General features: G+C 44.7%; 1 protein-coding gene across 4 annotated transcripts; it reads left to right on the top strand.

Moving 5' to 3' along the window:
* The first annotated feature begins 2,430 nt into the window (after nt 1–2,430).
* LOC109689956 (sialic acid-binding Ig-like lectin 5) lies at nt 2,431–12,787 on the top strand. 4 transcript variants are annotated; one of them, XM_020169044.2, is made up of 8 exons: nt 2,431–3,183; nt 3,383–3,661; nt 3,860–3,907; nt 6,977–7,234; nt 7,318–7,602; nt 7,914–8,010; nt 8,338–8,401; nt 9,287–12,787. In XM_020169044.2, the coding sequence occupies exons 1-8, from the start codon at nt 2,682–2,684 to the stop codon at nt 9,347–9,349; spliced, it is 1,596 nt and encodes a 531-aa protein (XP_020024633.2). In that variant the 5' UTR covers nt 2,431–2,681; the 3' UTR covers nt 9,350–12,787. The 4 variants fall into 4 exon arrangements, 2 of the variants coding, with proteins under 2 accessions (XP_020024633.2, XP_020024631.2); XM_020169042.2 differs by having other exon boundaries at nt 2,440–3,183; nt 9,177–12,787; XR_012442717.1 differs by lacking the exon at nt 9,287–12,787 and having other exon boundaries at nt 2,433–3,183; nt 7,318–7,759; nt 8,338–8,355.
* The last annotated feature ends 6,190 nt before the right edge of the window (nt 12,788–18,977 follow it).

The following is an 18,977-nucleotide window of genomic DNA, read 5'->3' as shown; positions in this document are numbered from 1 at the left end:
TCTATCCCACCAACAGCCAATCAGTGTGTATATGGCCTATTCTTCAGCCAATCATCAGTTGCATTGGAATACTACACAGCCAGTACTACATAGCTCCTGCCTCTTGCTGCTGATGTACAGCCACCAGAGCCAATCAGGTGCTGAATACTTGCCCCTCCCCTTTTTGTGCCCAGAGGACTTGAGCCAATCAGTAATATTATGTTTGTTTGTTTGACACAGGAGGTTGCTGTGTAGCCCAGACAGGGTTTGAACTCACCAGCTTCCTGCCTTTGCTTCCCAATGCTGTGATCACAGGCTCTCCACACCATTCAGGGCTCCCCTACCTCCTTCAGTTCAGAGCCTTTCTTGACCACAGCCATGAAGCCACACTCCATTACCACAGGGTGACCCCTTTCTTCTTCATGATTAACCAGGCTTTATTTTCACATTTTACTCATTGCACACTTGCTGACCACCTACACATTTTCTAAATGTTTTTGCTCCTCAATGACATTTTTGTTTATGGTTTGTCTGACTGCTACAATACAAACTCAGGGTGAGCCAATTTGGGGTCGTATTTTTCTCACTGCTACTTCCTCTGTGGTCTCTGGCTGTGGCTCTGGCCACTGGCCTGGAAAGAATTTGTCCCCAGTCTTACCTGCACATCCTGGACCTCCCCATGGCTCTGACCTCTGCAGGCTGTGACCCTGTCTGTCTGTGCCTCCCCTCCCCCTATGGGTACCCCTCCAGAATCTGTCTCACCTCAGCTCAGCTCCCCAGAAGCTCCCACTTAACACTTGGGACCTGTCTCATCTTGGAGAGGTGAAAACAAGTGTGACAGGTGAACTAGCAGCTGTGCACAAATAGGGCTGGAACACAGGAGCTGCAGAGCCTAGGCAGACTCTTAGGCTTTCTCCTCATCCTCTGACCTTCCTTGTCTGGAGGAATGGCTTGGAAGCTGGATGTAGTGATGTCTGTGTGCTCCACTGTGAGCCAGAACAGGCTTTCAGCACTTGACTTGTAGAAGACATGGGATCCTCTGGACGACCCCATGTGTTAGTTTAGTAGGGCTGCCTTGCCTAATTACCATAGACTGAGCAGCTTAAACACACATTTGTTTATTTATCACAATTCTGGAGGCTGGTGTTGCAGGTCAAGATGTTGGCAGGATGGAATCCCCCCGCCGTCCCAGGCTTTCTCCTTGAACTGAGAATGGCTGCCTTCACCCTGTGTTCTCACATGGTCTTGACTGTGTTTCTGGATTTGGGGCACCAGGTCCAGGGGTCAGAAGGTTCTTGGTCTCATCAGAGAAAGAATTCAGGGAGGGACACAGAGGTGACTTACGCAGGAACAGGTTAATTAGGGCAAAGCAAAGTGAAAGGAACCCGAATGCACACCCTCAAGTGAGAAGGGGAAACTCAAGGAGGAGAGCTGGCCAAATGTCAGGTTTTTACCAAGTCTTCAGACATGGACATGGTCATGACTGGAGGACTGGACCACGTGTCATGAACTCCTCCAGACTGGTTCATGCAACCATGCGCATATCAATCAGGACATTCCTAGACCTGAATAATCAAATAAGGACTGCCCATTTCTGTGGCCTCAGGGGTTGTGGTCCTGCAAGACCAAGACTTTGCTGTATGACATGAGTTAACATCAGAGGCCAGGGTGTGATTTTTATCAACATTTGTGCTATCCTTCTCAGCCATCAGGATTCCTAACTCCCTCCCAATCCCTATAAATGCAGAGAACATTGACTCCATCCTCACATCGGGTTCTCCCTCAGACTGAGGGTTGGGAATCGTGATCCTTTGTGTGACAGACAAGGAGGCTGAGATGAGAAAGGGCGAGGGATCAGGACCACCTGACTCTACAGCCCAGCTTCCCCCCAGTATCTTGATGCTGTTGCTCTCAGGGCTGCTGTGTGTCCACAGCAGGGACCCTTGGGGTAGGACAGAAAGTAGTTTAGGAACCCTAAGGACAAACCTGTAGATCACACCTTCAAGAACCCCTTAGAAATCCTGGTTCTAGTTATCCTTGAGAACTCACCTTCTAGCTGCATAGGGCAATCAGTTATCCTAGAAGCCCTTGCAGCACATCCATACCCAGCAGGTTCTGCAATGTCCTCATTGCTGGAAAACTTCTCAAGAACAGAGACCAAGCTTGCCACAGTCTTCCTCTGACTCCACTTCCCAGCAAGGAGCAGCTGCTCATGATGCGTTGTCGAATTCATTCGTTCATTTAGTACCATCTCCCTCAGCCCAGGGGAAACTCCCCCTTGTTGTACAAGTCATGGTTGCTCTGCCCAGCCCCTCCTGAGTCCAACCCCTGCCAGACTGTCTGCAACCCGCCCCCCCATGCTGAGCTTCTAAACGGTATGAATGGATGACAGTGCTGACTGGCCTGGTAGGGACAGGGCTGTGGGAGGGAAAGGAGCAAACAGAGGGCTGGGAGCTGATGGTCAGTCTTCCTGCTGAGTGTGGCCCTGCTGGGCTGCATCAGGAAAGTGAAGATGGCTGTTCTCCAAGAGTCCTGACAGCAAGTATGAGCAAAGTTCCTCTTCTGTGGTCATTCAGCCCTCTGACCTCGATCCTTGGCTTCCGGTGGGGCTTCTTCTCAGTCATGTGACACCAAAGCCAGTGACTCTCTCACACCTAAACTCCCACACCCACTGAATTCTCTGCTCACTCACAGGAGCCCAGATGCCCTCTGTCTCTGTGATGTGGCAGTCACTTCTGCCGGCCCTGCTGTGGGCAGCCGAGTGGGTACAGGGAAACAGGAATGGGAGGCTGAGCAAAGCTGAATCTTGTTCCCCCAAAAAGTTCCAGAGTCTGAATCAACAAAACAAGCTGGACCTGTGGACACCAATGATGGAGGTGCAGGAGGGTCTGTGTGTCCTCATTCCCTGCTGTGTCTTCCACTCCAACTTGCACTCCTCCAACGGCTCTGTCTTTGGCTACTGGTTCCGGGAAGGGGCAGATATATACCACGATTCTCCAGTGGCCACAAATAACCCAGATCGAAAAGTGCAAAATGAGACCCTGGGCCGATTCCATCTCACCGGAGACCCACAAAAGAACAGTTGCTCTCTGGACATCAGAGATGCTCGGCAAATGGACACGGGAACGTACTTCTTCAGGCTGGAGAGAGGGCCTTCTGTGAAACATAACTACAAAATGGACCAGCTGTCTTTGCATGTGACAGGTAAGGAATGAGCTCACAGCCATGGGTTCTGAGGCCCCCAGGCACAGCCAGGATGGGATCCCCTGCTCCTTACCCTAGAAAAAGATGTTGGACACAGGACATGGGCTGGCTGGAGAGGACGGCTGGCCTGACACAGAGGTTGCTTTTTGAGGACACTTGAGGTCACCAGGGCCTGAGCTTCTGTCATTTTCCTCCCTAGCTCTGACATACAGCCCTGAACTCCACATCCCAGAAATCCTGGAGCCCGGCCATCCCATCCGCCTGAACTGCTCTGTGCCCTGGGCCTGTGAGAGGGGGACGCCCCCCATCTTCTCCTGGATATCAGCTGCCCTCACCTCCCTGGGATCCAGGACCACACTCTCCTCAGTTCTCATCCTCAGTCCTCGGCCCCAGGACCATGGCACCAATGTCACCTGCCAGGTGAACTTCCCTGGAGTTGATGTGACTGTGGAGAGAACCATCCAGCTCAGCGTGTCCTGTGAGTACCAGAACAGGATGCTGGGGTCCCTAAGAACCGGGATGTAGGGGGCGGAGGAGACAAAAAGCCAAAAACCAAGAACTGGAGAAAGGAAAGAGGACCCCTGACTGCTCCCTCTTTCTTTCTAATTTTTTGTGGGGAAAGTGCTAGCAGTCACCTCCTCCCACTGAAACGGGACAATCATGTCTGTCTGTCCAGATGCTCCACAGAACCTGATGATCAGTGTGTTCCAGGGAAATGACACAGGTAGGGACCTCTCCTCCATGGGGGTGGGGGTGAGGACACAGTCTCCACTCTGCAGAGAAGAGCGGGTCCTGCAGAGCTCAGGCAGGAGGAGGCTCAGGACAGGAGCAGGGCAGTAATGTGGGACGCCCCCACTCCTCACCCTACACCCTGCACAGGCCACCCCACTCTCACCCAGGTGTCCCATGGCCTCTTCCTTGGACACCAATAAAGATGGCTGTCACCAGTGCCAGAGCTGCATCTTAATCGTACACCCTGACCTCCTTCTCCTTAAGACCTGAGCTCTCCCTGCTCCCTGACTTTCCTTTGAGTGTGGAATACCTTTTTGTGAAATAGTGAGCTTGAAATTTGTCTTAGTCTGCTAGTTTCCATAAGGAAAAACTACAGACTTGGCAACTTCAACACAAACATTATTTCTCAAATTCTGTAGACTGAGTGTGCAAGTTCAGGGTCTGCCCCATTCAGTCCCTGGCTCATAGGTGACCTTCTCCCCTGGTTTCTTTCCCTGTGTCTCTTCTTCTAACTGCACCAATCCCATCTTGAGGCCCCCCCCCATTGTGTCACCTACCCCTAATGTCCTCCCAAAAGCCTTGTATCCCATGGGATTTCCTTCTTCAACATAGCGATTTTAGAGGAATACATATGTTCAATCCAGTTCATAGCAAAATTCAGTAAGAATAAGGATATGATAGAGTGGGGGGCATGTAATGTGCCTTCCATGCAGCTGTGAACTCTTCCTAAGTGTGTTAACTTGCTCTTCTCCCTGCATTATTCACTGTACTTTCTAAAGTGAAATGGCCTGTAAGAAAACATAATTTGAGCATTTTTTAAAAAATAGAATAAGGTAGTGCTTCACACCTACTGTTTCTCTTTCCTTGGCCATCCTTGCACAGATGACCTCTGCATAGACACTAAACACAAGCATCATCCTACATCATTATGACCTTTTCCCCTTTCCTGCTGATTTTTTTTATTTTATAAATTTTGTTAAGATATATTCATTATAGGAGGGACTCATAGGGACAATTCTGATTAGACTTATATTGTACATTAGCTACATCGCCCCCATTGTCTTTCTTCCTCAACCCCTCCCCACCCCACTTAAAGCAATTGCAAGAGGTTTCTTAGCTCTGTTTCATATTAGGAATATGAAGTCCATCTGCCATATAGCCCCTCCCACACACATACTGCACTTATTTTACAGTCCCGTTTTTTGTTATTAATATTTAAGTTGATGTTCATAGCGGTGTCTCAATGCATCCTTACTGTGGGTGTGCTTTACTTTAATCTGTTCAACCCCTTGCATTATAACTTTTATTTGTAGCTTTTTTTAATTCTGTCATGGTGCTGGAGATTGAATGCAGAGCCTTGCACACTGAGACAAGTGTTCTACCTCAGGGATACACTCAAAACCCCTTTTCATTTTTTTTAATAAAATATTCATTTTGGAATAATTTTAGATCTACAGGAAAGTTGTAAAGATGATACAGAGAGATTCCATAAATCCATAACCGAGTTTCCCTCATCAAAACCTTACTTCTCCCTGGTACCTAAGTCACAGCTAAGAAAGTGACAGTTGTACACGACTGAGTTAGACTTGCTTTCTTTCTCAAAATTAGTGTGTCTTGGAGCTCTTTCTATATTTGTACATAGGAAACCTATGGCTCCATGGCTTTCCAGTTACAAGGATGTGATATCAGAAAGAGTTCACCTGGTTCTCCCTCGTGGAACACCATGGTTTCCTGTCTTTTGTTCATAGAAATAATATTTCAGTAATAACTTAAGTGAACGTTTCTCACATTTGTGTGCAAGTCTATAAGATGATTTTCTAGAGAAGAGAGCTCTAGATCACAGGGGGAGCTTTAACTCCTGCAGACACTGCCACGCTGCACTGCATGGATTTATCTTATTTGTACTCCATGAACAACGTGTCTCTTCCCCTGAGAAACAAACACACCTTTCCCTGCTGATGTCATAAGCAAATTCACTATAATTTGAGCTCACATCATCATTGTGTGGATAGGCTAGAAATCCTTCATCATGTTGAAGAAAATTTTGTCTGACTTTGTGAACACTTCCCAAGTGATTTGAACAAGGACTTTTCTAGTAAGTAGACCAGCTTTGTTAGTTGAAAGAATTTATGTCCAGGATTAGGCACAGTGGCTCACGTATAATCTCAGGTACTCAGGGGATGGAGATCAGGAGAATTGCAGTACAAGGCCAGCCCAGGAAAAAGGTTAGTGAAACCCATTTCAGCAAAATAACTGGGTATGGGAAGCATAGGTAGGAGGCTCTCATTCTGAGAACTGCCACATGAAAAACTCAAAAACCTACAGAATATCAGAAAAATAAGTAAAGCAACAGGGCTGGAAGTGTAGTTCAATCAGTAAAGGCCCTGAATTCAAAACCTTGTTACCATGAACACACATACACGTGTGTGCACACGCACACACACACACACACACACACACACAAATGAGCTAGAATTTGTTCAGCTGAGCTCAGAGATGCTGTAGAGCTGGCCCCCATGGCTGACAGGAACCCATGCTGGGATCTTCCCTGGCCACCTCCCTCCTGTTCTTCCTGTTCCCCTTCAGCCATCCCCCTCTGGGAAGTCCTCCTCCTCCTGATAGGCCAATTGGATCAACAGTGGGATCTCTGCCATACTCACCTCCACCACAAAACAGGTCCTAGTGGTCACAGTGCTTGATGCAGACCTGGTTTGGGGTATCTTTCCCCAAGCCTGTAAGCGCCTCAGACAGAAGTAAATTAGATAAGCCTAGATGAACTGTAGCTAAGAGACTGAATGACAAACTACTAAAGGAAAGCCAGGCATCTGAGTGGCACAGACAGCCAGGACAAAGGGTGAGGGGATGAAGCCAGGTGGAGGGGATTCAGATGGCCTTTTGCGAGCTCTTGGAGAACTGTGTGCTGTACCCATCATGTCCCCATGGGGCAGAGTCAACACAGGATGACCCCATCAAGTCATGGAATAGAAAGACTCACATGACATGAGGAGAAGAGAGACAGAGCCCAGTGGGCCCTGACTCAGCCTTCTCTCTGCCTCCCCAGAATCTTCAGCCCTGAGCAATGGTTCATCTCTGCACATCCAAGAAGGAGAGTCCCTGCGCCTGGTGTGTGTCACTGACAGCAACCCTCCTGCCACGCTGAACTGGATAAGGGAGAATCTGACCCTGAGACCCTCACATTTCTCCAACCATGGGGTTCTGGAGCTGTGTCAGGTGGAGCTGGAAGACAGTGGAATATACATCTGCCAAGCTCAGAACCCGCTGGGTGCTCAGACAGCCTTTGTAAACCTCACTGTGCAGAGTGCGTTGGGAGATAGCTGGGGGTAGGACACCTGGGTCCCACCAGGGGAGAGCCCCTCTGATCACTCTCTTCCATCTCCACAGGCCCCCTGCAACTTCTGGGCCCCTCCTGCTCCTGGAGTGCTGAGGGTCTGCATTGCAACTGCTCCTCTCGAGCCTGGCCACCCCCCTCCCTGAGCTGGCAACTCGGGGAGGCACTGCTGGAGGGAACCAGCAGCAATGCCACCATCAGGCTCAACTCCAGCTCAGCTGGACCCTGGGTCAACAGCTCCCTAAGCCTTTTTAGGAATCTCAGCTCCAGCCTCTATGTCATCTGTGGAGCCCGGAATATCCACAGGGCCCAGAAAGGCACTGTTCTCCTGCTTCCAGGTCAGGAAGTTATGAAGGGCAAGACTGGGGAAAGGGAAGACTGGAATCTGGATCCTGTAAGACAATGGAATTGAGAAAAATGGTGCTGATCCAAAGCAAAGTGGGCCTGGAGTTCATGGTGCTCTGTCCTTTGGCTGGAGTGGGACAGAAGAGACAGGTGACTGCTGTCACATAGAGAGTTTGGAACAAAGGATGTGGTCCTGGATGATGGTGGGCATTCTCGTGGGTCATGGATGTGTGATTAGGTGAGACTGGCACTTAGGTGCCTGGTTAGGGGGACTGGAGATCACCCTGCTCTCTCTCGTCTGCAGGGAATTCAGCATCCAGGAAGGCAATGGTTCAGGGGGTCGTCGGGGGAGCTGGTGCCATGGTCCTGCTTGCTGCCTTCCTCAGCATCATCTTCTGCATGTGAGTGATGGCTCAGGTTGGTGCAGAGGCTTCATGAGGTGGGGTGAACAGCTCAAAGAATCACCAAAACTCAGAGCCAGAGGTGGAGCACCCTGGCGAGATGATGAAGCCAGGGGTGGCTGCATTTAGGTGCTTTCTCCTGCCACCTTGGCCACGTGCCAAGTGCATTGCCAACTCCTGGCTCCTGGGCACAGGAAGATGGAGCTTCTAATCTTGTCATTGTCTCTGAAGTCACGCAGCAGGCCTCACACCCTGCCACTAAACCCAACCCTTCTGAGCTCCAGCACCCAGCCAGCCCGGCTAAAAGGCCCTTGTCTCTTTCCCCAGAGTGAAGACCTGCAGGAAGAAATCCAGGCAGAAAGCAGCGAGTGGGGATGGCACCCATCCTGAGGTGAGGACTGGCTCCCTGGTGGGTGGGGTGGGCATGTGTCCATCCTGTGCTGCAGCTGGACACCTGGCCAGGTGACCCAGGGCAGCTCCCTCAGAATGACAGAGCTGAGCATCTATTCCCACAAACATCTCCCTCCCCCCAGGTTTCCTGCTGCAGCCAGAGGCTGGGAACCTTCCCTCCACCCCCCTCATATTCCAGAGCCCATGGTTTCCCACGGTTGTCCCTGTCTTCTGTTAGCAAAGCTTTTCCCAGTACAACCCCTTCCTGCCAAACCCTCCCTATCTCTCACTTGGGCCCTACACTGGCCTCAGCTCCCCAGGGTGAGATTCCAGGAGGGAAATCCCAAAGCAGTGTCAGTGGGGGTCTTCTCTCTGCTTGGTCCTCATGGTTCAAGTCACCACTGTCCAATAGAAATAGAATGTCAGCTCCATTCAGGATGGAAACATTTCTAGTAGTCATATTGGAAAAGTAGAAGGAGCAGGGAGGGTGGCTCATGCCTCTAATCCATGCTGCTCAGGAAGGGGAGACAGGAGGATCTTAAATTTGAGTTCAGCTGGGGTAAATCTAGGGATTTTATTTTTTGCAAAAATCAGATATTAACAAAAGACCTTAAGCTTTTACACTTATATTGGTTAGGACAGGAAATGTCTGCTTCCCTATTACATGGGAGGTCCCAGAGTGTATACTCAAGAAATGGTGTGGTTTGGATAAAGGAATCAATGCATTCTCCAGCCTGGAAGGCTTTCTCTGATGCCTCCTCTTGGCCCCTTGGCAGGGTCACCTGGATGCATCCAAGTCAAACAGCAGCCTACACCACTCACCTACTCCCACGACCCCCATGGAGAAGGAGCCCGAGCTCCATTACGCATCCCTCAACTTCCACAGGCTGAAGTCCAACCAAGACCAGGACCCCAACACCACCGAGTACTCAGAGATCAAGATCTGTAAGAGTTGATGTCTCTCTCCATGTCCCAACTCTGACTGGACTCCAGAAAAGTCATCGCTGAGGTTAATGTCTGCCAGAGACAGATTCTTGATATCAACACAGGTTATAAAGAAGAAAGTGGCGTTCCTTGATGTGACTAAAGGGCACAATTAGAGGTTTCTGGGTTCCCATCTAGACTTGGGGTTACCTCAGGCAAGGCTCTCTGTACCTCCATGTCTTCCTGTGCAATGGGGGTGATATTCATTATGTACATTGAGCTGGAAAATGCAGTTTGTGTTGTTAAATGTCTTGTTATGTGTGTGATTCTGAATCGTGTTGACCTCAGCAGGGTGGAGGAAGATGTTATCTTTTGACTCTAATGTATGCTCCTATGTTGCACGGCTATTTTTAAGAACATTTGCTATCTTAAAAAACAAATCTCCTTTTGGTCATTTTCACCCTAGAAATAACCAGCTCCCTGTCTATTGAAACTGTTTTCTGTTCCTAATAAACTTTATTATCACTTTCACTATAATTTGCATCTTCTCCAGTGAACTCAAGGGTTGCCATAGCTTCACTGACTTTCTGGCATCATTTTTGGTGCTGTGGCTCAGGTCTTGCACATCTGTTTCTGCAAGAGCTCAGAACAGTCTTCCTAAATTATGTAGGATTGAGGCCATGCCTGTTCATTCATCCCTGCAAGTGCTATTCCACTGTTTCAATTCTGGCTGCTTTTTCTCCCTTGCCCAGTGTCATCTTCAGGTGGCCTAACACGCATGACTTGCTTTGAGGTTCCTTCCAGGTTCTGCCTCTGCCTTTCCTACTGAGTTCCTGAGTGCCAGGTGCTTCCTTTCAGGCTGGTGTTCACTGCATCGCCAAACATCAGCCCCAGGGGACCCCTATCAGATGCTATTGGTGATGACTGGTTCTGCCTTGATACCTTACAGAGCTGGCTTTCTAATTCAATTTTTTTTCTTGGTAATGGGGTTTGAACTCATGGCCTCACACTTGCTAGGAAGGTGCTCTAACACTTGAGCCACTCCACCAGCCCCCAGAGTTGGGTTTCTTTAACCCTTGTTAGACACCTGGTTCCAACATCATTGAAGCAGTCTCTAGAATACTCCTTACATCAGATATAGGGGATCTATGAGGCCCTTATCTTTCTACCTTCAAGGCTTCAAAGGCTTTACTTTCCCTTTTATGACCCCTCCCTGTCTCTGTCCCTATGGCTCCAATCTTTTGGACTGAGCTTCTCACTTTGAGACCCCCATCTTGGAAAGAGCTTATTCCAACAATAGTCTTCTTCTGTTCTTAAGGCACTGCCTTTGTTGTTGGCCCACTGCCCAATCTTTTCAAGGACTCCCCTTTTGTGCGATCTCAGATTCAATTAGATGAAACTCCCCATGCCATAAGAGATATTCAGAGATAGATGAAACAAGATTGTTTCTTGAGCTGGACCACAGGGAAACACAGATACTAGAAGAACCAGAAGACTGTAAAGAGTGTGCTACACTAGTTTCCTGGTTTCCAGAGGTTTCCCTTGAAAGTGACCCTATGGATGTACCTAGCTCAGGGGCTGGGGGGGGACACCTCTTCCTCAACCTAGGCTTCAAATTCTCTCTCTGGATGGAACACATGGTCTGGATGATGACAGTTAACTCTCCCTTTCTTCCAGATTGGCAATGTGTCATCTATTCATACAGACTCACCCCTTTAAAAGTGAAACAAATATGACTCTGAGACATTAAAACAAAAAAGACATATTCTTTTTCAATACTGTCTGGCCACTATATGATCTTGGCTCTAAAGAAAAATAGCCTGGAAATGGAAGCTTTAGCCATAATAACCCTTCTGTAAGAGGGAAAGAGGCCAAATGTGTCTGGCCCACTGAGGACATTCTAGATATTCCCCAGCTCTCTTGTTCCACTCTGCCGCCCTACACAGTTCCCTATCATTCTTCCCCATCCTTCTAGCTCTGTCTGTGAGGTTTCTCCCATCACCTGTCTGGCTCATGATCTGTTTTGTGGAGACCTTTTCCAAAAACCCAATAGGTTCAATGGATCCTCTCCTGGCTCTACCATGTGTATCCTGAGGAACTAACCCCTCTCCTTGTCTTCCTTTCCCTGGAAACTTCCCACTCCCTACCCCTAGTGCTTTAACTTTCTGGACAGACTGCTGTTCTGCCCTCTGCCCAGAGGGAAAGCCTTTTGTTCTCTTCAGACATTTTTTGTGCAACTGGTTAAATTCCAGACTGATTCAAAAGTCTACAATATATGGGTCTATAAGCAAATGTGGTTTTTGTAAATTATTTTTATATAGAGAAACAGTTTAATGTTGTATTCTTCCTGGATCTTTGTTGAAATATAATGCTACTAAGAGTGTTTTATTTTATTGGGAAAAGAATGATTTTGACTAAATTCAGAAGTTTTATAAAGGGGATGAAGGTGTGTCTCAAGTAGAAAAGGACCTGCCTAGCAAGTTCAAGGCCCTAAGTTCAAACCCTAGTACTTGCAAAACTTCAGTAAAAACCTGCGTTGTGATTACAATAACTATTCTCATCTTAGAGAGATCTACTCTCAGTACATGTTATACAACTACCAAATGGGGAAAAATAATAACTCATCTCTAGAATATCAGTTGGTGGTGAGGATAGAGCCATGAAGCTCTCATACACCATGGGCAGGAGTAGGAATTGGTGCAGCCAATACAAAAAAATGTCTGTCACTCTCCACCAACACTGAGCATACATTAACAGTAGAGAGGGGTTTGTGGGAATATTTCCAAGGTGAGTACAGAGGACTTCCCTTTCCTTACATTGGCCATCAAGATGTTGGATAAGTGTCAGTTAATTAGTTTCCCAATTATCTATGATAACAATTGGTACTGTTCAAGATTTGGTGAAGGTGCAGAAATAAAATATATTTCAATAAAGTTCCTATAAAGGCGGCATAGGTTATTGAACACATAATTAGGGCCCAGGGCCTGAGGCCCAAGGGAAAGAGCACCTAGGGTTGAGAAGTATCAACTAAACTTTGTTTTTTAGCATTCCTTAATTTTGTGTTAGTATATTTATTGTACAAAAGGGTTTCATTGTGATATTTCCATCCATGCAAGTAACATACGTTGATCAAATTCACCCCTTCTAAACAGGAAGGTAAAACAGGTCCTGGCTGGGTGTTGGCATCAGTGCGAAGAGGGAGGATATAAAGAAAGAGTGTAGGAGGGTGAATATGGTGGAATATATGTACTCATGTATGAAAATGGAAAATGAGACCTGTTGAAACTATTCCAAGAATGGGGGAGGGGGATAAAGGGAAATGATGGATGGGGTGAATTCAATTATGACATAATGTTAGAGCTTTTATAAATGTCACAGTGTATCCCCAGTACAACAATAATGTGATAATAAAAACTCACCCCCCTCTATTATTCTTCCTTATACCTCCCCACATTTAAAACAATTTTAATGGATTTCATTATTCTATTTTCATACATGTGCATAAAGCACATGGGTCATATTCACCCCCATCAGCCTCTCCTGTTGCCCTCCTTCCTCCCAGTGGTTCCCGCAAAACAGTCCCTGTTTGAGACTCTTGTCATTTCTTTTTCAGGTCTAGATTCACCTATAAGAGAGAGCTATTCACCTATAAGAGAGAGCATGCCCTATTTATCTTTCTCGGGCTGACTTATTTCACTTAACATGATAACCTTTAGTTCTATCATTTCTCCTGCAATTGACATAATTTGTATAGGTGCCACATTTTCTTTATTCTTCTGTTGACAGGTACCTGGGCTGATACCATAGTTTGGTGACTGTGAACAGTGCTGCAATAAACATGTGTGCACAGGTATCTCTTATCATGTACGATTCCTTCCTATGTATACCCGAAATGGTATAACAGGATCATGTGATAGTTTTCGTTTTAGTTTCCTGAGGAACCTCCATAATGAGCTGTACTAATTTACATTCCCACCAAGAGTATATAAGAGTTCTTCCCCCACATCCTTGTCAGAATGTGTTGCTACTTTTTCTTGATGGTTACCATTCTGACTGGGGTCACATGGAATCTCAATGTCGTTTTGATTTGCATTTCCTTTACAGTTAAGGATGTTAAATTTTTTTTCATGTATTTGTGGCCATTTGGATGAGAGCTGTCTGTTCAATGCATTTACTCATGGGCTAATTGAATTGTTTGTTCTTTTGGTGTTTAATTTTTTGAGCTCTTCAGCTATTCTATTACCTAATGAATAGTCACCATAATTTTTCCTCCCATTCCATAAGTGGTCTCTTGATTCTGGAATTGTTTCCTTTGCTGAGAAGCAGCTTTTTAACTTGACGCAATCCATTTGGCAATTTTTGCCCTTATTTCCTGAGTCCTATTCAGAAACACATTATCTATGCCTACCTTGTCAACTGCTTCCCTCTGTGTTCTTGTAATAGTTTCAAATTTTCTGGCTTATTTTAAGGTCTTTGATTCATTTTGAATTAATTTTTGTACAGGATAAGAGAAGAGAATCTAGTTTCAGTCTTTAAATGTGGATATCCAGTTTTCCCAACACCTTTTGTTGAAGAAACTATCTTTTCTCCAAGGTATCTTTTGGGTGTGCCATTGTTGAAAATAAGTGGCTGTAGCTGGGTGGGGTTATTTCTGGATCTTCTGTTCTTTCTGGTGGTCTATTGTCTGTTTTTGTGCCAGTACCATGCTGTTTTTTTTAAACCATGGCTCTTTAGCATAATTTGAAGTCAGGTGGTGTGATACCTCCAGCATTGCTCTTTATGCCCTGGTGTGCTTTGGCTATTCAAAGTCTTTTGTGCTTCCATCTGAATTATAGGATTGATTTTTTGATGGGATTGTATTGATTCTGTTGCTTTCACTAATGCAGCCATTTTCACAATATTAATTCTGCTTATCCATGAACATAGGAAGTCTATCCATCTTCCACTGTCTTTATTCCAAGTATAGAGGTCTTCCATTTCCTTAGGCTTACCTCTGTATATTAGACTTTTTTTTTTGAAGCTGTTACGAATGGAATTGTTTTCCTGATTTCTCTCTCTTGGTGTATAGAAAAGCTACTGAGTTCTTTGTTTGTTTGTTGCTATGTCTGTGTGCCCTGCGATGTTGCCAAAATTATCATCTAAGAGGTTTTTTTGGTGGAGTTTTTAGGGTCTTCTACGCATAGAATCATAGTATCTGCAAATAGGGATAATTTAACTTCTCCCTTTCCTATTTGTATCCTTTTTTTTCTTCTCTTGACTTATCACTCTACCTAATAATTTGAGCATTATGTTAGATAAGAGTGGAGAGAGTGAACACCCTGGTCGCCTTCCTGACTTAAGAGGAAATGCTCTCAGTTTTTCCTCATGTAGTGTTATGATGGCTATAGGTTTGTCATATGTTCAGATACATTTCCTTTTTTCTTAGTTTCTTCAGGGCTTTTATCATGCAGGGATGTTGAATTTTGTCAAGGTTTTTCTGCATCTATTGAGATGATCATATGATTTTTGTTCTTTATTCTATTTATGTGCTGTTTTATGTTGATTGATTTATGTATGTTGAATCATTCATGCAGCCCTGGAAGGAAACCAAGTTGTTCATGGTCTACAATATTTTTGATGTGTTGTTGAATTTGGTTTGCAAGTGTTTTATTGTGACTTTTGTGTCTATTCATCAATTAAATTGTTCAATAATTTTCTTCTTTTTCCTGTTATGTCCTTAATCCATTTTAATTTCAAGGTAATACTGACTTCAGACAATGATAGTATTCCTTCCCTTTCTATTTAATGGAATGGTTTGAGGATCATTGGTGTTAGTTCTTCCTTCAAGGTGTATGAATTTATCCAGTCCTGGGTTTTTCTTTGTTGAGACACTCTTTATTATTGCTTCAATCTCATTGCTCATTGTAGATCTGTGTAAGTCATATGCATCTAGAAATTTATCTGTTTCTTCTACATTTTCCAGTTTATTGCAGTATAAGCCTTTTAAATATTCCCTAATGATCCTCTGAATTTCATTGGTACTTGTTATGATATCCTCCTTTTATCTCTAACTTTAATAATTTGGGCCCTCCCAAATATCTAAGGATTCGTTTATCTTTCAAAGAACCAACTCCATATTTCATTGATTCTTTGATTGTTCTTTTCCTCTCCACTTTACTGATTTCTGTCTAAAATTCATTACTATTTCTTTCTGCCCAGTAATACTGAGTTTGCTGTATTCTTGTTTTGTAAGAGTCCAAGGTGCATCATTAAGTTATTTCTTTTAGATATCTCTGATTTTTTTTAATATAGGCATCTCTTAGCACTGCCTTTGCTATATCCCAAAGGTTCTGGGAAACTGTTTCTTTGATTTGAAAAATTTTTTTCTATGTTTCTTTGATTCGAAAAATTTTTTACTTCCCTCATTCTTTCTTCTATGACCCACTGATGGGTCAGAAATTGAATAAATTCAGGTCTTTATTTTATAAAAATATCTTCAAGATCATACATAGCAGATGCATTTTAGAAGGTTCTCAAGAAAGGGAGGGTCACAAGGGCAAATATGTCCCAGAGTCAAATATTGTATGTGTGTGGGGGGGATGATTAAAATGAAGAGAATGGCAGAGGGCTCCATATGCATCAAGGAGAAAGGCCCAGAGGCCAAGAGGAAGTAAGAGACAAGGGACTCCATAGTGTCACAAGGGAACAGATTTTGAAGCCTTTTGAAGTCTGACCTTTCTTCCTAAGGCTGAGTTTATGGGATGCCATGCCTGTTCTCCATGAGCCCTCCCTTACTAAAGCATAGGAAGACTTTTTTCCTTGACACCAAACAGCCCATGGTTGTCACACCAGGATCTGTGGAAATTCAGAGGCAAGTGTGTGTAGGGCAAAGTCCTTAGGGTGAAGAAAAGAAGGAAAGTCTTGAGTGAATTTCCACTCTGCATGACCCCATTGCCTCATCTAGGCAAAGTCCAGAGGAAGTAGCATTGGGCTTAGCTGGGGGAGGGGGAATCTTTGCTTAAGTTGCACACCTCTCCAGCCCTATTAGTTTTTGCACTGTATGAAATGGCCTCTGAGTGCAGAGAAAGCTCTCATTTAGGGTGTGGGCTGGAAACCTGGTCTGTTGGTTATTAGTTACTGACTAATGAGCCATTTAGCCAGGGGTCAGCATGTTCAGCCAAGGGCCAGATAGTCAATATTTCACATTTGACATGACGTGGGGTCTCCAATACAGCTACTCAGCTCCACCTTCTAGGATGAATCCAGCCATAGGCAATACATAAATAATGGGTAATAATGGTCAAGTTTCAACAAAACTTTATTTTTTAAATTGGCATATTGAGTTGTGGGGGGAGTTCACCAAGACATTTACATATGTGCTTGCACTGTATCTCAATTAGATTCACCACCTCCATCTTTCTCCCTCATCCCTTCTTGTCTCTCCTTAGAACAATTTCATCAGGTTTTATTTTTCAATTTTTATACACATATACAAAGTGCATCAACCATATTTGCCCTCCTTCACTCTCTCCATTTATACTCTTCCTTCCACTGGTATTCATCCCTGCAAAAAAACCTTAAGACCATGACAAGTAATTAGTGAACACTAATTAGATAAAAACTCTTCATCTCTTTTACCTTCTCTCTATGTGGACCCCTCCATATTTAATGTTTCCACCATGCCTTAGCCAACAATCCCCAAATCCTTGTGTTCAGCTTGGACCTTGCTCTCAAACTCCAGACCCATCATCTTGGCTTCATCTTTCTCTTCAGGCCAATCTCCAGCATTTTTTCTCATCTCCTCTCATAACTCCATATTAAGGAACAAATTGCATATTCCTCCACTTCCATTTTTAGGCTGCACCCCTAACTCCCAACACCTTAGGTAGTTCAAGCTAAATGAAATCATAAGGGTGGGACCCTAACCCAATATAATTGGTGTCTTTATGAGAAGAGAGACACCAGGGAAGTACAAGCACAAAGGAAAGGCATGAGAGGACACAGATAGGGGACAGCCATCTGCAAGTCAAGGAGAGGGACTCAGAAGAAACCAGCCCTGCTGAGGTCTTGATCTTGGACTCCCAACCTCCTTATTATTTAAATCACTCAATCTGTGGCATTGTATTATGGCAACCCTAGAAAACCAATCCACTCTGCTTTTCCTTGTGGGTTCCCACCTCTATGAGGGCCCTAAATCTACCCAATTATTGCAATGCAGTATTTCAAAGATATCTATTGAAACTAGTATAGAAATGGGGGAATGGGAATGAAGGAGAGGGTGAAGGGGATGTGTTCAAGTATGATATATTTGATATATGGTAAGAACTTTTGTAAATGACACAATGTATGCCCACCCAGCACAATAAAAAAAAAAAGAAGCTACAAACTTTTGTGACATTTCTCCCAGGGAGAAGTAGCATCTATGCCCTCTCCCTTGACATCTAAATGTGGTTCACAGAAAACTGAAGGACTACTTGATGTGGTCACATCCTTGGCACCAGAAGTGTTGTGTAAACACAGAAGCAAGTATTTGCTTGACCACTGTCTCTGTCTTTTACTGCTTGCCTCTAATTCTTTTCACACTGGAAATAATTTCTTTAATTTCTCTAAATTTCTAAAGAAGAACCAAGATTCCTAGAACTGATATTTAGATGACTAACCTCCTGTCTGCCACATGAAGTTTTAGGTGATTGAACATTCAGACTCCTATGTTTCTAAGAAGAGAGCTGTGCAGCTTCTGGAAATCTTAAGAAACCTTGAGTTTCTGTCACATGGTTGGTTCTGGCTTTATTGTCCCTCCCAGTTCTTCACTGAAGTCTCTGCTAGAGACTGAGAGCCTGAGTCACTGCACAAAAAGCCAAAAACCAGCCACAGATGGAAGACCGCAGCAGATGGTAAGTTCTGGTCTGACAGTTGTGACTATTGTTGTTTGAATGCCTGCTGTATGACAGATGGCACCTAACCTCCTGGGCACAGCTGTCCAGTGTCACAACCCTGCCCTAGATGAGTGCTAAGCTCTTGATCTGGAATGTGCTGAGTGCAAAATGTACTTGGTATTTTCAAAGACAGAGTATGAAAAACTAAACTAGCTAATCAATCATTTTATATTAGTTATGTGGGCTAATGATATTATTTGGGGTGTGTAGGGTTACATAAGATATATTATTGATTAATATCTCCAGAGTTTTAAACTTTTTTTCAATATAACTACTAAAAAAAGTGCGAGTTAAGTTATCAACCATGTTGGGGCACACTTGTAATCCCAGCATTTAGGAGACTGAGTTAGGAAGATGGTGAGTTCGAGGCCAGCCTGGGCTACAAAGCAAGATCCTGTCCCAAAAAACAAAGCATTAATTTCCCCAGTGTTTTAAACTTTTTTTCAACATGGCCACTAGAATATCACAAGTAATCTGCAGCCTGTTTGTGGTTCACATTTCCTTTCTTTGGACTGTGTTGCTTCAGAGACACATGAAAAAATGCTCACCATCCCTGGCCATAAAGGAAATGCAAATCAAAACCACACTAAGATTCTACTTCACTCCTACTAGAATAACTAGCATCAAAAACACCACCAACAGCAAATGTTGGTGAGGATGCGGGGAAAAAGGAACCCTCGTACACTGCTGGTGGGAATACAAGCTAGTACAATGACTTTGGAAAACAATATAGAGGCT

This window comes from Castor canadensis, chromosome 16 (assembly GCF_047511655.1).
Source record: "Castor canadensis chromosome 16, mCasCan1.hap1v2, whole genome shotgun sequence".
In the NCBI taxonomy this organism is placed as follows: domain Eukaryota; kingdom Metazoa; phylum Chordata; class Mammalia; order Rodentia; family Castoridae; genus Castor; species Castor canadensis.
The sequence above is the reverse complement of the archived record's forward strand: the minus strand, read 5'-3'. Positions and strand labels throughout refer to the sequence as shown.

Excerpts from the sequence above, each read along its gene's own strand:
- LOC109689956 (XM_020169042.2), top strand. The coding sequence starts at position 2,682 with ATGCCCTCTGTCTCTGTGATGTGGCAGTCACTTCTGCCGGCCCTGCTG. Across the intron at positions 7,603-7,913 it reads CACTGTTCTCCTGCTTCCAG|GGAATTCAGCATCCAGGAAG; the intron begins GTCAGGAAGTTA and ends TCTCGTCTGCAG. Across the intron at positions 8,402-9,176 it reads GGGATGGCACCCATCCTGAG|GGTCACCTGGATGCATCCAA; the intron begins GTGAGGACTGGC and ends GCCCCTTGGCAG.